The sequence below is a fragment of the Xiphophorus hellerii genome, chromosome 11 (genome assembly GCF_003331165.1).
Source record: "Xiphophorus hellerii strain 12219 chromosome 11, Xiphophorus_hellerii-4.1, whole genome shotgun sequence".
Taxonomy (NCBI): domain Eukaryota; kingdom Metazoa; phylum Chordata; class Actinopteri; order Cyprinodontiformes; family Poeciliidae; genus Xiphophorus; species Xiphophorus hellerii.
The window spans coordinates 1826137-1845294 of NC_045682.1; the positions used below are offsets into that span (position 1 = coordinate 1826137).

Genomic DNA, 19158 nt, shown 5'->3' on the forward strand with positions numbered 1-19158 from the left:
GATGTCATAAGGCTGACAGAAACTGTAAAATCATGTACAAATTGTTATTTTAAAAACTAACATGAAAAGAATTATAAAAGCAAATAGCATGATTACAAAATTACAGACTCAGGCATAAGAAATATTTTTCCAAATCAATTTTTCTTCTAGAAAAAAACCCTTTGAAAGTAATATAGCCAGAAATGTTAGAACAAGGAAAAGCAGTGTCAAATGCCACAGCATGTTTAGCAGAACTTCAGAATAACAAACAAGAAGTTTCACTTTAACTTAAGCTGTAGATGTGTCTGCATCTGATGCATCTGATGGAGTTTTGTCCTTTCTTTATTCATTGACGTTACTCAATGAATGAAATGAAGTTAAAAAGTCTGTGGCTGACATAAAATTTCCTTCATATCAATTCAAAATATTTGATGTGGACACGTTCCTGCAACTTTAGTTTGAGTCAACAACACAATCTATTTCCTGCATGTTTTACATGTCACCAGTTGCAATTCAGGCCGAGGGTGTACTGTTACAAACCAGTCTGAGCACAAGCTTCAGAAAACGCCCCTAATAAAAAGATCATTTAGTTACAGCAGCTTTTGTCAAATGAGGGATCCTTTGCTGACTGGCTGGACTAAGAGTTTAAAATCGAGCAAAATTGTTTTTCAGCATCTGTAATTAATAAACATCACAAACAAGGATTAAATGTGAAAAATGGCAAACATGACCTGAATTTGCACTCATATTGAAAAAATAAGACTAAAGTGAGTCTAAAGTGGAAGCAGCTGTATGTGGTCAAAAGTAAACAGAAAATTACCCTAAAAACAGCAATGACAGCAGATGACATTTCACATCAAACACTGTTTATTTAGACCATAATTAATTACACTAACAGACAGAATCATTTAAGCACCCAGAAGGACAGACGATCGTTTACGTTGAAGGTTTCGAAATACTACCCTGCAACTTTTAGATGCCTCCCTGTGCCAACACATCTGAATGAAATGGTTAAATTCCCTCCTCAGCATTCAGTCATTCAGCTCTGCAGAGGCTTGGTAACAAGCTATTGATATGATTCGGGTGCTTTGGAGCAGGGATGCATCAAAAAGTTGCAGGATAATAGCTGTCGAGGACCCCTATTGCAAAGATTTGATTTGCAAGGAGATGTCATTGTCAAGAGTGGCCACCAGAGGGCATCAGTGCAGGCATCACGCATGGAGAAGAGGTGTATTTACCCGAGTATCCAGTAAGTCAGCCTTAAAATGCATTAGACAGTATCTGCATCTGGTGGAGTTTGATGGGTCAGACGACATTGCTCAGCATGTGGACAGACTCTTTACAACACAATATGTGTGGGTGCTCCCAAGTACCAACTGGCTCTAACTAAAGACAAATGTGACATCTTTATGTTCACACTAATGATAAGAATGAAGCACACTCAATTATAAGACTTAGCATATGCGAACCACCTTTAGCAGCAGTAATTGTTGATACTCTTTCTCTCTAACTTCTTCAGTATCTCATTATGGAGGAACCTTGGCCCACTTTTCTTTCTCATTTTGTTACAGTTCATTGATATTTGCTCAATTTCTTCATATCTCTTCTAATGTCCAATAGTTGCATTTAAGATGGACTTTCAGGGTATTTTGAGACATTGTGTTGCAGGTTTTTGAAATGTTTATGAATATTTTCCTGTTGATGACCCTGTTTGGATCAGGTTTAAGCTGACAGCATAATAGTATTTGAGTCTAGAAAATCTTGGTAAACACAAAGGACACTGGGAAACTCAATGACAACATGGTGCCAAAGTTCATAGCTGTAAAACAACCCACAAATCTGGTATGTGTGCTCACACTTGATTCTTTTTTTTCCAAACATGGTTCTGTGCATTAAAGTCAAACATCTCTACTCTGGCTTCATCTGATCAAAGGACGTTGTTCCAGAAGTCTCGTGATTCGTTTAGATCCAACTTTGCAAACCTGAGTTGTGCTGCCACATCTTCCTTAAAGAGAAGAAACTTTTTCCTTCAGTCTTCCAAACATCCAAGCCATACTCGTTCAGTTTATATTCAATCTTTTCCTAACAAGAATTTTAACAAGTAACCCTCTAATCAAGCCCTGAAAGGTCTGGAAAATGTCCAGTGGTCATGTTTTCCAGTTCTGAAAAATATTTAAGCACATTGAGAGGAGCCAGCTGAAGTGGCTCCAGCATCTGGTTAGGTTGTCTCCTGGTGAAGTGTTCAGGGCACATCCCACCAGGAGTAGACCCAGAGGAAGAACCAAGACATGCTGGAAGGACTATACTGGAAATGATGGATGGATGGATGGATGGGTGGATGGGTGGACAGAAAAATATTTTTGCTCCATAGAATGATGGATTTCAAATATCCTGAAAACAATGTAATCCTTCATAAAATGGGCAGTAGAGGTTGCTCCTTTAAGGCCGTTGCTAATGTCTTCCACTTTTGTGAAACTGAAGGAAAACATTGCTTTGTTTTCAAATGTTTTTACAAATCAAAACATAAACAGAGTGAACCTTGCACCTGCAAGGCTATTTTGTTGTACCAGTTTTGAACATGGAGTAGAGCTGCACAATATTCAAAAAACATTGTGGGGATGATATTGGAAAATATTGTGATGACAATGTCAGTTATAATAACTCGTCTTTCTCTTTGCTGATGTCCTTGGACTAGGCCTCTCTAACAAATGAATATGCTTTGATCTGAACCATCAATGGTAGGGGCTCTTTGTTTAGGTTTGTTTACTATTTTCTTCCAGGACTGTTCCATCCAACCTTCCATCAACTATGACCAGCTTTCTTATCCCTGCTGACGAAAAGCATGATACTGCCAACACCATGTGTCACCATGGAGAGTGATATTATTTTATAACTTGAAATAACTTTCTTTACAAATGTACCCATTAGTGGTCTGTTGTTCCTTGGTGTTTGTGATGCTGCATATTCACTAAATTCTTTAGAGAACTAGTATATTTATACTAACTTTAAATTACACAAGGAACCTTCTGAAAGCAGTTAATTGTACTATATGATTTTGGTCTGTCAGAGGTTGAATATGATTGGATGATTAAAATGTTTAGTTCTTTTTTTAAAAGGCGTAATTTCCCTTCAAATTTATTGCCATGGATTGATATGATGCTTGTGGCTGGTAAAAGGGTAACATGTGAAAACGTTCAATGAGTTTAAATTATTTTGTAGCTATATATTATATATTATAAATTAATATTATAAATTATAAAAACATCAAGCAGAATGTAAAATAAGATTGATTTAATACGGTTATTAATGACTATTATTCTTTTTCTTTTGCCAACTGTAAGCAGGAAACTTCTTCGTAAAAAGAAAAACAAAAACAGGGAGGAGAATAGATAAGTATGTTAAGCTTTACTCTAAGCCAGTATTTGTTGTGCTTTATTCTTTTAACGATCTAGGCTGATAAACCAAGTGTTAAGGGTGCTAACTTTAAAGAAAGTTGTTGTGTGTGAATGCACTTTATTAACATTATAAGTTAATATAAGTTACGTGATTGCAGAGAGATGAGCGGTTTGACAATTTCAGAATATCAGCGAGAATGTGTTGGCAAATGCAAGAACAATGTAATGGATTTTTATTCGATTTTAGATTTTTTTTTTTATCTTAACCCCGCCTTCGTATTCCGTTTCAGTCGGAAATACGTCATGTTAGTGAAGTAAAAATGCCCCCCTTTAAATGTGATTTTCGTATGGAGTTGTACTCTGTGGCAAACTTTGGCCACACCTAGATCCCGTGCCATTTCCACCCATTTTGAAAAAGAGAAAAAAGTAGAATAGAAGAAAAGCCTTTCTTTTTTATTTTTTTCCCTCCTCCTCGGTGGTGCGTTTGTTTGCGTGTCGGCGTGTCCCGGCGGTGTAACCGGAGAGAGGGGCCTCACTGAGAGGGAATGCAGGACTGCAATGGAGCACAATGCAATACAGGTAACGCCGATATAATTTCTAAATAAATGTCGTTTTTATCCGTTTTTGAACGCAGATTTTACCATACATTAACCCGGGGATATTTTAACCATACGTCTGTGTAAAATCGACTCAATTTCCGCCTTTATTTTAGCCGAATTTAGCCGTGTCGTATTGATTGTTTTCCCATATCAGCCACCGAGAGTTGGTCTGACTGCAATTACAACTTTATTCAGCTAGCCTCAACTTTTTTTTTCAACCCCCCTCTTCCACCTCCGGAGGTGGCAGATAAACGGCTGATATTTGTGCTTTTCAGGCCGAAACAGACTGGTTATTTCTTCGGGGCTGTCGCCTGGAAGGCAGCCGTTAAATTTCAGTTTAATATCGCAGATATTTTCTCCGTGTTAATGATTAATTTCTTTGTGTGTGAGTGTCGTGTCGACATTAGTCTCCCGGCTACCAACCCCCACCCGCATTAGCTTGAAATAAAAATAAAAATTTCTGCCCTCCTTTTTTTTCTCCCCCTGCCTGAAAATATCAGGAAACTTTTTCAGCTCGGTCACATTTTTAGCTAACCGCCGCGTCGCCATTTTTATTTTTTTTTATAAAAATATATTTTTACCGACGCAATATTGCACATTCAAATATATATATTTTTCACTCGACATCGACTAGTAGGTGGAGGAGCAGTTCGTTGAAATAATAATAATAGGAAGCAGCATATTGATATTATTATCACCAAATCCACCCCGACATTTTGTCTCCAGCAGTTTTTAAGGAGGAATGTTAATATTGTGTACGTTTCTGTACTTGAAATAACTGGTTTATAGTCCTGCCTTAAAAAGCCAAGAAACATGCAGAGGACACTCAGATAGGGCAATGAATTTGTGTGTGTGGTTACTTAATATACAACTAATTAATTTTGACAGAAATCTTTTTATTTTAGTTTGGCTGTGTGTTTTTAATAATATCCTTGCATAAATATTAATTCAGGAGAGAAATGGAGATGTAGTATGTATTGTTTTCCCCAGAGATGAAGTTGTCAGTGTTTTTTTTCAATAACAGGATATAGCCAAGGTCAGTAGTGCTGGCTGGATTTTATTTGTTGGTTTATTTATTCATTGTGCAAAGCAGGGGACATGTTATTATTAATATTCATGTATAATTCCCTCCTTCCTCTTTCGCTCATGTTCTGAAAACTGTACTTAAAAAAAAAGAGAGAAATATCACGAGAACTGACGCAGGCATGGTGCAGATTAAGGGTTTCCATCTTAAATTCTTGTGTGTGTGTGTGTTCACTGCTCAGATTATATTATGTGGCTTTTATTTTCCTGCCTGCCGCTAGGCTGGAGCAATGCTTCAGCTGGCCCTCCCCCAGGCCCACAAAAAAAGACTGGAGCTCTGTGATATCCATACAACACTGCCACACTGCATAATAGTATGTTTATTACCCAGCCTGCTCACTTTATGATGGTATTTATCATGCATCGTCACTGTAATCAAGTTAAATACATGCACACTGCAGATTTAGGGAGTTAAACAACACATAAATTGCCTTCTTGTAGTCTTTTTCTTTGTTTCACTGCTCATAATTACAGCTCAACTATCAGAGAATAAATTAGCAACATGCCTGATGGTGATCTGTGCCAAAAATATTTTTTAAAATCCAGCTGATGGCTAAAATTGCTTGCTTCTACAATATTCAGAAGTTATTATAAAGGTTATTTTGTGCACACAAAATAACTGGCAGCCATTTTATGTTGCAGTGTTGCAAAAAAGAAAATGTAAAGCAAATCAAAATCTAAATGAATAATATCACTGGAAAAGCTGGAAAAATTTGTTATTCATTTAGGCAACACAAAAAAAGTAATTGTTAAATGTGACCAGTTTTTAGAAATGTTTAGTATGCAAATCTGATGAACCATGAGAGCATTGGGTTTACATGAGGTTTTATTTAAATGGTATTTAATGTTTAGAGTTTGTAATTAAGTGCATGGCGTCTTGAAAAAAGGAATTGACAGTCTTATAAAAAAATCATTTCAGTCAGTAGAAAGGGAAAAATTCTTTTAATTTTGAGCCCAAAAAGGAAATATTATAATCAGAAAGCAATAATAAATGAGCTAACAAAACATAAAAAATACAAAAATATTTTTTAGAATAAAAAAATAACATTAATAATTAAGTAAAGTTTAAGCGGTCCAATTATGAATAAAATTTGACACTGACAGTTTATTATAAAAAAAGCAAGACTCTAGAATACCAATCACCATAAAATGCATTTAAAATCTATGTTTTTATTTCTAGTTTGACTGGCAATACAAAATGAATAACATTAATTTTAAAGTATTTTCTTACTTTATGGTCATTTTCCTGCAGCTATCCTAATTCAATGGGTTTTCTTTATTTTCATGACTATTTATAAGGCAAGAAATCCCACTTATTAACCTGACAGGGCACACCTATGAAGTGAAAACCATTTCAGGTGACGACCTCTTGAAGCTCATCAAGAAAATGCAGTGTGTGCAAAGCAGTAATCACAGCAAAAGGTTGCTACTTTGAAGAAACTAGAATATAAGGGCTATTTTCAGTTGTTTTACACTTTTTTGTTTAGTGCATATTTCCACATGTGTTATTCATAGTTTTGATGCCTTCAGTGTGAATCTACAATGTCAATAGTCATGAAAATAAAGGAAATTCATTGAATTAAAAGGTGTGTCCAAACTTTTGGTCTGTACTGTATATACATATACTACCTTTCCCTTCCCCTGTATATTTAGTCAGTGGACAGTAATTACACTAAATAGGTTTATGATTGCTTTAGTTTTGGTAGATGTGTATTATATCTGATCTGTTTTTCTTTAAAAATTAAAGTGTCAGTGATGAAATGACAAAATAATCAATAAAACTAAAAGTGAGCAATTTAAAGTTTTTTGAATCAGATGTAACATTTTGGACAGAAACTATCTTTATGGCAACATTTTGTCATTAATATGCATGTTATGTTTATGTATGCAAACAAATAGAACTAAGATGAATAGCTGACTCACTGTTTGTTAATAATTTCATATTTTTTATCTTTAAAACTAAAATAGACATATTAACCTCTTAACCTGTTCATTGCGATGGAATATTAAAAATTGACATTTGACAATTTAAAAAATTCAAAATATATTTTTGTTTCTTTCTCTGTAGTTCTTCAAAGATTTAGTAACATTACACTTAGACAAATATTTGGGACTTCTGAAGTACTTTGAAATAAATAAGTTCAATCATTAAATTTCTGTTGCATATTATTCCTCCTCCCAAAAAACCTTTTTTAAAATGTGATTTTTAGGTTTTAGGAATAGGCATCTTATCTTATTCTATCATTCTATAGTTTATTATTTTGAGCAGTTTACAATTTCAGGCTGTCATTTTGCTGTTGAGGCAGTAAGCTTAAATTTATAACCTTTGGAGTGTTTCTTGTTTAAGCAAGGAAAAAGAATTTGCTTAATATATATTTTTTTATTTTTATGTTTTTTTTTACATAAGCTGACTACAAGCGTCTTTGCTGCATAGTGCATTTCACTGGCAGAATTATTCCTGAAAGTTGGGTTGATGCATTTAACAGAGCACAAAGCCAGGAGAGCGCACAAATCACACCACTGGTGCTTCTCTGTGTTGGCTGCTTAGCGCACAGTCACAGCTGGATCTCCGATGTTTACCTCAGCGCGGATTGCGTGCGCCTCCTTTCACTCAAACTGGACTCAGGTTCACCTGTATTGAGATTTATATCAATCCCCTGTGAGAACTCATGTTTCTTTGGAGAATTCTTTATCAAGGTATGAGCCAGATTTAAAAGCCAATGTGTTTGCTCTGCTTGCGTAGCTTAATGTGAACCGCAAATATAACCTATAGTTGCGCTTTCAGAGGTGTGCGTTGTTAATATACGTTACGTGAACAAGGAATTCTGTGCGGTGTGTGCATTTACATCTCACACACCCTTCTTGTTAGCGCTGTCTGCGCTAATAAAGTTTACTTATGTGTTTCTCGGTGCATTAGTGGGCCAGTAGTCCAGCTCGTGGAGAAGCTGTTGAACTCGCCTCATAGTCACGCAGCATGCTGGTTTTATTTTTTTTATCCTTTATAAGTTTTGAAGTGACAAGATTTGTCAAACTGTGCTATATCAAATGCTTTGTCTATTTACAGTCAGGTAGAGTTGCTGCGTGTGGCTGCAAGGGTTTCCAAAAAAAAACCTCATCCCATAAAGCTCCGTCAACCAAACCAGTCTCTGTGGTTGAGTTTTTACCAGTTGTTAAAAACTCAATAGGCACAAAATGGAAGAATTACTAAAGCCACATAAATTAATCTCCGTTTGTCTCTCTGTATCCAGCAGAGAGATGCACAGTGCAGCAGATTTAGCTCATCATGCAGGACCGGCCCAAGATTGTATGAGGCCTTGAGCAGAATTTGATTTAGGGGGGAATTTGATTTGCTACTAAGAACATCAGCACCACAAACAGCATTTCAACATAGAATTAGAGAAATTTGGAAGAGGGATGGTAGTTTAATTGGCCAACCTTAAAAGTAATCAGTGCTAACTATAATTTACTGAGATGTATTGACGAACAAACGGAGCTGAAACTCAAAGATTAAACTCATACCATCAGATTGTAGCTGTGGCAGCAAAACAGTCGAACTATGAAAATTGTTTATTGCACTTTTACAAAGTAAACTTGCCAGCTCCTTAATATCTTAAATTTAAATGTTAAACACTTTTAAATCTTTATATCTGTGCTGAAACCATTAAATGAAATTTAACAGTATTGACATTTTCAATAAACAAATGTTAAATTTCTATATATGTGGTCTGTGTTAAATTGTTAGCATTTATGGGGCTCTTGAGGGCCTGGGGTGCCTTGAGGAACTGCTGATTTAATTTCAATTTAACAGAAGTGCAAATAATTGATATTTATTTTAATTGTATACATTTTTTATTGGTTGTTTTTAACACTATAGTTGTGGGTTTAAAGAGTATTTCACTGACAATGTCTTCCAGTAATATCTAGTTACCTAGGAATGTCATTACATTTCCTGTCAACTTAACATCTTTTATTAAAAAACACAGTGGGCTGCTGGTGGACCACCTCAGCGAACCGGCCACTGGGCTCAGCAAGTTTTCTGGGGCTAACGCTGAGTGGTTTTTCTATCAAACCGCTATCTATTTATAATTATTCAGCAGTATTAAGAACAAAAATAATACATGAATATTGTTTTTAACCTTAAATGACCAATTTCTAACTGAAAGGTTTGAAAGTCACCTTGGAATTAAGTTTTTTTTTCTAGTACCACCCCAAATCTATCTTAGGGCTGTATAATTATATCGATTCTACGATATTTATAGATTTTTTTTTTTCCCCTTGGAAGGTATCGATTTTTCATCTGCAAGTACATTGTGTTAACATTTTATGGTAACCGAAGCTTAAAAGTACAAAAAAACAACTACAATGTTCAGTGTTGGAGTTTTAGAATTAATAGACGGGACTTCTTTCTACTGTCTTTTAGGACTGTTTAATATGATCAAAATTATGTTCCAATGTTTTTTTGCCAGTTCTTGGTGAATGATATAGGGCTTGAGATATTCCTGTCTATTGACCTAACATGGGCCATCTTAGGCCAGAACCAGTTTTAAATTTTTCGTCATGTACTAGAGAAAATATGATTTTCTTTTGTTTGTTGTTACTGTAAGCAAATTTATAGAAAATCTCTAAGAACCTGAAGTAGAGTTTTCTTTTTTGTTGTGCTTTTTTTAGGGAAAGGTGTATCCACAAATCTTCAAGGTGTATGCACCTAATGCATCAACTTCCTGCATCATTTTCATGCAGCGAGTTGATGCATGTTGCTTGAAATGTTAAAATTTTCTATAATGTGTCCCATCATTTCACTGATTTAAAAAATACATTCAACTGCAAAATAACCTAGATTTAAATGAGGGTTGTTGTATTTCAGTGAAAACAAGGCAGAAACTTTCAGTACAGCATGGTGTTTTAGTAAAGTGAGTATTCAGAATGAGTACAAGTAGCCTTAAAATGGAGAGCTGTTCAGAGTCAGTTTGACATTGATGTATTTAATTTAGTTTTCATGTATTTATGATGGCACATAATATATTAACCTCAGGTTACCTGTATCAAAATATTGCACAAAAAGTTTGTCTCTTAAAAGATAATGGGAACGTCTGGCCTTGGTTTTTAAAATATCAGTTTAAAGTTAAAATCCTGAAATGTGGAAACTGTTCTCTGAGCTTTTTGTGGCTTTAATAAAGGCTATTATTAAAGTAATCTCTTTTATGCCACTCCCAGTACATGGAACAGTCAAAGCAGTTACTACTGATTCCGTTTTCTGGGTTATGCAAAAAATGAGAATCCATTTTTCTGGAATTCACAACATATTGGTGTCCAAATTCCAAAATCATTAAATGGTTAAAAAACATAAAATATGTCTAAGTATGTTGTTTTATCTGCTTGTGACAGAAAGCTGTGCAGCAGTCTGACTGCTTTTAATGTTGAAGAAAAAAAAAAGCGCTTCAAAGTTTTGGAACACATAGAAAAATACTGAAAGTTAAGTCAAATACAATACAATATTACCTTGCAGCAAGAAGGTCCTGAGTTCGATTCCTGGCCCCGGGGTCTTTCTGTATGGAGCGTGTGTTCTCCCTGTGCTTGCGTGGGTTCTCTCCGGGTACTCCAGTCCTAAAACATGACTGCTAGGTTAATTGGTCTCACTAATCTCCCTAGGTGTGAGTGTGTGTGTGTGTGCGCATGGTTGCGTGTCCTGTCTGTCTCTGTGTTGCCCTGCGACAGACTGGCGACCTGTCCAGTGTGTACCCAGCCTCTCGCCCGAAACGTTAGCTGGAGATAGGCACCAGCACCCCTCCTGAACCCACTTGGGACAAAGGTGTTAGAAAATGGATGGATGGATAAAATATAATAAAAATATATAACTATAAAATTTATATCTTAACCCTCCAAAACTATTAGAAAATAACGCAGTGATGATAACGATGGGTAAATATTGCAATGATGATCAGTTGTGAAATTTGTCTTATTTTCCTTCTCATCTGCACTTCCATCATAGTCTTCAGAGTTTTGAGCAAAGCCTTTTGTGTCTGTTGTGAGAATCTGTTGTCCAACTGGTTAAATATCGCACATGAAAAATACAAATTCATAGCACAATTCCTTCACTTCAAACACTCCTTTTCGATATAAATATTGCACACTGATATTTCAAAGATGATATACTTGTGATGTATTGTACAGCCTTAGATGTGAGTAGTGTTGACACGTACCAGGCCACGATTTTGGGTTGGCTGTTGGAAGAAGTTTGATGAGAGGACTTGGATGTTTGTTTTTAACCAGATTAAGGTTGAAAGAATTAATTGTGATCAATAGATTATTGAAATATTCATCAACTAATTTAGTAATCGATTAATTGTTGACAGGAGTATACAGACTCAAAAAAGGCAATTTGTGAAGAAAGAAACATTTAGAGCAGTAATTAAGCCAATTCTGTACACATGTTTAGGACAATTACGCCCATCTAGGAAATATGTTTTTGCCAAAGCTTCTCAAATGGCATAGATTTAGCTTCAGCCAGTTTAGATTTATTTAAGGAAAGCTATTGCATATTACTCAATAGCATTTTTATTTTCTTACTTAAAAAAGGGAATTGAATTATGTTCATTTACGTCTTTTAATTTTTTTTCTAATATTGCATAAACAAGGCAGTAGTGGTTAAATCAAGAATCAAGTTATTTCTGCTCCCCTAATGCCAGTGTCTGGAGACTTGTATGTGCCTTTAAACAGTTTGGAAAAGCCCAAACGATGTCATAGTTATGTGAGCTTCTCATAACATTTCAGTTGATTGTAGACACACCTGTAAAAGTATTTTAAAACGATAACTTAAACACACTGCTTCCTTGTATGACACCACAGGCAAATGCTTCCCAAGATTAACATGTTTTGGTGCAAAATGTGCACCAATCCCAGAGCAAAAGCAAACGGAAATGTGAAGATGCTAGGTAAAGCTAGTCTAAAAGGGTTATTATCAGTTGCTTAACGATTTCTTTACTGACATGGACTAAAAGACCAGTCACCCACAAAGACACTGTTACATAAAGAAAAACAAAAACCCAGATTACAGTTTTCAAATATTCTCTTGGACAAATAACTTAATTGTTATAGTCAGTATCAGGGTCAGGTTTGATGACATTCAGGGAGAGAAAAAGGGAAGCTTGAAACACCATCCCAGCTGTTAAGTTTGAGGGCAGCAGTGAATGTAGGGTGGGCCTTATTGACCCTTTGCAACTACATCACTTAAATCACACCATGACAAGGCACCATGACGTATGTCGGAAGTGAGAAATGGGAGTATTGAACAGAGCAAATTAAATTGTTTTCCAAAGTTGTTTTTGGCTGTTTATTCATGGCTTCTACTTGTTCAAGTCAAACTACCTGAACGTGTGTTACGTTCAGGTGTGAACCTGAACCTGAGGCTCATAGATGGTGGTATATACAAAAGTTTGAAATAGCTAGCTTAGAAACCAACCCATACCTCTTGCTTCCTGACGTGTTGATCAAATTGCGGACTTTGCCTGAATTCACACCACATGATTTATATCACGGCATTTCCCCTGGAGCAGCCTTAAAAATGTACAAAAGATGAGATGCTAACCAGATTTTTCCATACATGTTCTGCCACATGATGGTGCGGCATTATCTCCATGGTTACTAATGGTTAGATGCCTACCTTCTCCATAATGTGATATTTGATATCTTTGTAATCATACCTACTTATAAAGTATGTAAATGTTAGTCTTCTTGCCTTGTAAAAAGTGTTCGGTGCAAATTCGCGATGACACCGAGGGCTGACAGAGCTGTTGTAAAAGAATATTTTAGTAATCGACTACTGTATCAATTATTTTTATGATTAATCAGAGTAATCAGATATTTTGCTCTCTCTTTCTCTATCTCGCCTCTCTGTCTTCCCTCATTAAAAGTTGTAAAATAAAATTACAAGTTTGGTTTGCATCCTTGTCTGTTTGTGTAGCTGGCCGCGCAGGTCCCAATTACCATTTTTAAAGTGAAAGTAACTAAATAGAAGTGATATTAGGTTGCAGATGTCTTTAGACTGGCTTTAAAGGAGCAAGTTGGTTGGTTTTATGTCCGTCATGACGGAATGGGTTCTGAAGAATGTGACGTCATGTGCAAAGGGTCAATAGATGCAGAAGGGTCTGGTGCATACAACGTATGGTATCCTGTGAAAAGAATATGTGGAAATATCTCATGTTCTATCAGGAAGAAAGGGTCTAACTTCTAACAAACTATTATCAGAAGCTAACCAAACAGAAGTTGGTTAGCTTCTGTTGAAGGTAACCAACTGTTGGCCCAAGAGAATTCTACCAAATAATAGCAAATATGTAGAATTATTACGTTGTAAAATGTTAACAATATTCTCCTGTCATTATTCATGCATTTGGAAAATAGAAAGTAATTTAGGTAATTCTGACTTAAAATATTTGTTGAACAGTTTTCTTTTAATGCAGGGCAACAAATTCTGTATGTATGTCATACAATTTCTTCTAAAAATAACCCTTTTTATAAAACCCAATTGATGTCTTGACTGTCGTCAGAGATGCCACAAAGTGACAAACTTAGTATCGCTCAGAGTAAATTATTGTTGTTTATTTAGAACATGTAAAGGATCCTCCATTTTAGACAGCATGTCCAAATTTTATTTTGTGAAGGAATGTTTCAATAATGGACTATTGACAGCATATTGAGAAAAGTCGTGTGACATACACAATAATTTTGTTTAATCGTATTTTGCACAAAAATGTAGCATTTGTTTATTGATGCCTAAAGCAATTAGGTTTGTGTTCATGCTTTCCTGGCCAATTTTCAACTTTCTTTGAGGCCTGAGGTTCCAATTTAATGTTTTTTCTTCTATAAATCATGATAACTATAGAAGGAAGAAAGTTATTTAATGGTTTTATTAGTTATAAATCCTTCACTAAATAAAATCTGTACATGCTGATTCAAATTTCTTTTTACATTTTTTAAAATAAACTATTATAGCAATAACTCTTGCAACGAAACTAGCTTTGTCACTTTGTAACATCCAAGGGTTGGTATAAAGTATAGTTCTGACTGTCGCTAGAGGTATCAATTATGTTTTATAAAGAGTGTCATTTTTAACAGAAAATGTAAGATATACATATTTTTCATTGTATAAAAAGAAGACCTTGTAGATGTTTGATTTGAATTATCGGTAACACTTTGTATAAGGCTGACATGACACTGTCATAAACGTAATGTTTATCACGAACGTGCAGGAGTCTTTATGAATGTCTGACTGTTGTCATGAAGTGTCATTTGGTAAATAATGACACTTTAAATGCAAAGTTGCTCTAAAAGTTGCATTGAAAGTCCATTAAAAGTGCCAACTTTGCATTACCATCCATCCATTTTCTGTTCACCCTTGTCCCTAATGGGGTCGGGAGGGTTGCTGGTGCCTATCTTCAGCTACGTTCCAGGCGGGAGGCGGGGTACACCCTGGACAGGTCGCCCGTCTGTCGCAGGGCAACACAAAGACATACAGGATAAACAACCATGCACACACACTCACACCTAGGGAGAATTTAGAGAGACCAATTAACCTAACAGTCATGTTTTTGGACTGTGGGAGGAAGCCGGAGTACCCGGAGAGAACCCACGCATGCACAGGGAGAACATGCAAACTCCATGCAGAAAGACCCCGGCCGGGAATCGAACCCAGGACCTTCTTGCTGCAAGGCAACAGTGCTACCAACTGCGCCACTGTGCAGCCAACTTTGCATTACATTGTCATTATTTATAAAATAATGCAAAGTTGGCACTTTTAATGGACTTTCAATGCAACTTTTAGAGCAACTTTGTATTTAAAGTGTCATTATTTACCAAATGATCTGCTGTGACATTTTATTCTTATCTTTGTAAAACTGATCCAGGGCCTGCCAGAGCTGGTTCACAGCGCTCCGAGGGCTGGTGTGGGCTGGGGGGAGGGCAGCCTGTGGTGGGTACAATAGGGGGAGGGTGTGCTGGAGGAGGAGAAAGGGGAGTGAAAATTTGAGAATATTCAGCCTTTAAACAGCAGAGAGGAGGTGAAAGCTCACGTCACGGCAACTACTAGCAGAACAGGAACGACTGGTTGCTGGTGAGAAGCTGCAGTTTAGAAATACACGCCCCTGCCGACTATTTCTGGGCTGGAAAGCAGAGAAAATAAATTATATGCATTTTGTTTGGTAAATCTTCTCCAATGTAGACCACACCCTCAACTCATACACTGGGTCTTTTATTTCATGTGGATAATAAGCTGGGGGAAAGAGACCTCTGCCTGATTTATAGCTGTACACTTAACATGGAAGAAAAACTCAGTTAAAACTGTGCAGCCCCTGAGAGGAAGCCTAAATTCAGAGTTGCAGGCATAGGCTGATCAATGGAAAAGACATCAATTATCATAAAATATAAATATTTGTTCTTTTTAATCACAGTTCATATAAGCGTACATGATTTTAGATCTTTCCAACAGGTCCTTGAACTTTTTAAAATTTATTTAATTGGACATTTAAGTCAGTTTTCCCTGTATTTTTGCATTGAGCTTCTCAAATGTAAGAATTGACACCTTTTTCTATTTAAAGTAACTTAACCTGTGAATGAAATATTAAGTTTTGCGATCAGTTTAGTTGATTTGTTGTTTTTTTTCTACATTAAGCTGAAAACAAGAAGCATCTAGAAACAAACAGATCCTGAATTTAAGCTTAACATTCTAATATTTTACACAAAGGTTTCAGTCAGGCTTTTATTGGTGATTTCAAGTTTTCTTTGGGATCTTATCTTTTCTACAATTCTGATTTTTACTACTACAATTAGGCCTGATAAATTGTTGCTGACTGATAAATTGTCCCAGTAGTTATTGCAATAAAAGATAATATTGTTGTTTTCAAATAATATAATGGTATTACAATAATAATGTAAGAATACCTTCTCAAAGATCAATAAACTTTAAATTCTAATGAATATTTAACAATGGAACTGGAACACATTTTAAATATCCAAAATAAATAAACAAAGCAACAAAACCAAGAAATAAAATGAATTATAAAGGCTCTGTAAACAAAATTGTCCTTCAGAAAAAAGGGCTTGTTGAGATCAATGCACCAGCCTGAAAACTTCTGTCATCTAGTTTTTAGAAGAAAGAGAGAGAAAAATGAAAAACAATAAACTATGCAAATGGAAATTAAATTTGTTTTAATATACAATTAATTCACACAGGTCTAACTTTACCACATGCAAATTTATTTTCACTAAGCTTTTCAAGTAAATGCAGCAAACATTAATCATGAAAATGCACCTCAGATTTCATGATGGAGGAAGTAGTTTTTAATAAAACAGAAAATGAAAGTATTTGAGGATTGTCTCCATTGAAGCCTCCAGGCATGTCACATACCTTGATCTTACTGTTTGCTAAGCATCTAATGCAATGTAATTCTGTGGAACATAACTTGCCTATTCAAATGTAAATAAATTTGTAAGTTATTTATATTTTTATAATTTTTTTTCCCGTAAAACATATTCAAAAGAAAATACCTTGGCATATTGCTAATTGACACACATTTAATACATATTAATGTATATTAGGTGTTTGAACTTTTATTATAGGTCATTATGTGTGTTTTAGAGGGTGTCTCAAGTATTTAGTTATTTCCCTGATCCCTGTGAATACCAGAGGTCCATGGTATAATGATTAATTTGAATATGTATTTGAAATAGTCAGAACTTCATTAAGCCAAAGTAGACAAACTCAAGTTATTGTTCTTTGGGATCAGTCCAAGATTCCAAAAAGATTAAATGTACTTTCATTTTGATATAAAGAAAACTACTAAATTCTGCTGTTTCTGAAAATCCAATCTTAAAAAGCTCTCTTCAAAATTACATATTTATTTCTATATAGAATAATTTATTTATGCTTGTTTTTGTATTGATCTATACTGGAAACAGCATATAACCAGTAATAATTTTAATGGGTCACAGCGGAACCAAATGCACTTTGGGAAATTAAATAGTTTATTGTACAATGAATGAGAGCTAAATGGGATATTTCTGCTTTTTGTTAGACGGAACCACTCATTTAAAAACCTCATAGCTCCTGTAGAAGGTCAGTGCTTATATTTATGCAGCATGACGATAGTTTAATAATAACCTTAAATCAAAAATGATCATGCAATCAGTTATATTTATCTTTTTCAAATATCAGTTTAATATTTTAGGTCAGTTCCAGCTGTAGGTACATTCTTTATGTTTACTGTGAAGCTTCTGTGACTCACATTTTTTTTGCTATTTTTTTTAGCTGCAAACAGGAGATCAGAGCAGCTGAGGCGGCATGATGGATTTCAGTTTAAGCCACAGCAGCGTTTCTGCGGCTGCTGCAGTGTGGAGCTGTAAAAACTGAGCCCATCCTGTCAGCCGTGTTCCGTATAAAACAGCATGTGTGCTGCTTTCTCTGTGCATCAGCTTGATTATCTTTAAAAGATTAGTCTTCAGCAGGAAACAAAGGGTCGAAACTACCAAATAATAAAATATGTTGTTTTGTTGCTCCCTGGTTTCTGTTTTTGACAAAAAATAGAAAAGTGTAAAGAAATGTAACATCATGTTGCATGACAACATGAGGTCTGTATTGCCTGTGCTTGCTTCCATGGTTACCTGGTTATCTGTTTTTATTTAAATAAAACATGATCAGACAGGAGACTCCGATGGAAGTAAATGATTTAAATTATCAACTGTCAGGACAAATTGTGCGCAAATTCTTACATTGGTTTGGATTACAGCTGAGTCGTAAAGTCTGAGCAGAGATTTGTGGGGTTTTTTTCCCCTACTGAATAACAACATGCTGATAAGACCAAAATTATTCATACCCCTGTGGGATTTGGATTTAAAGTAATCTGTAAATGACACCAACATGTTTCTTCTGGCTTCAGATGTAGAATTGCTTAAACAATTCATGATTTTGACTAAATGAGTTCCTCAGTATATATATTGTGATCACAAAAGATTGTGACCTACAGTCAAATATTAATAAAATTTTGTGCTGCAGCAATTTCTAATTGGCCTTTTATTGAGCCAAACATTAATGTAGGAAAAGAAATTTTCATAATTGAAATGGACAGACAACATTGTTGCGTGAAACAAAAAAGCATTCTGCTTGAATCCACTTTTCTCCAGCAGCCTGCTGCCAAGCCTGTAATCAGCTGTGTTGCTGACTTTTGCCATGATATTTTGCCTCTTAGTACGTATGATTAGACTAATCAGAAGTTGTCGCCTAACACTTGCCATAAAAATTAAACTCTGGTAAATCCGAGTTGTTAATGTCAGAGTAATAACAAAAAGCAGCTGGCTGATGTATGACGTACCTATGTGTTTATTGGAATGTTGATGTGATTCACGTGCTTTAAAACAAGTGTTGATTTTACATTTTTTTATACAAGGTTATTTAAAAATAAAAAAAGCAGGTTATAACTGTAAAGGACCCTTTAAAAGTCTTTCTGACAATATATTATGGGACACTATGGGAAAGAGCAGTCTGTGTTACACAGTATTTTTCCTGTGCAAAATCATATTTAGAAAATTCATAAACTTATGCATGATTTCTCTAATGTTTTGAGACTACTACAGAGTTGAGCATTCATGTAAAGTTGTCTAATTTACGCCATCAGCAGATCTCTCTCCGTTATCCTGTACCAACTAGCGTGCAACTGACGATTATTTTAGTAAACAATTATTCTGTTGATTATTCTGACAATCAATTAATCGGATTAAAAAATATTGGCACATTCTGCTTATTTTTCCTTTAATCACTTTTTTTGTTCAATATTAAAAATACATTACAAACGTATGTAAATTAATTTTTAAAGAAGAAAATTTAACATTTTATTGCCTAAAATGAAACAATATGGGATTCATTTTTGCCTAAAAAGCCTTTTATGCCTAATACATTGTAGCAAAGGATGCATCTGCAGCTAAAAAATACATCTGATATCAATCACTCCTCATTAGAACCAAACAATTTTGTTTTCTCTTCAAAAAATACTTGATTTTGAACCATTTTTTTCTGACACAATGAAAACATTCTTTTGCATAATTCCATTTTAAAATTT

General features: G+C 35.2%; 1 protein-coding gene across 1 annotated transcript in view; it reads left to right on the forward strand.

The window, feature by feature from the left end:
- Positions 1-3687: 3687 nt before the first annotated feature.
- Positions 3688-19158, forward strand: part of LOC116728431 (AT-rich interactive domain-containing protein 5B) — a 53191-nt gene continuing 37720 nt past the window's right edge. The window contains exon 1 of the mRNA XM_032576550.1: positions 3688-3953. Coding sequence (XP_032432441.1) covers positions 3933-3953 — 21 coding nt within the window. The 5' untranslated portion in view covers positions 3688-3932. The remainder of the gene's footprint in view (positions 3954-19158) is intronic.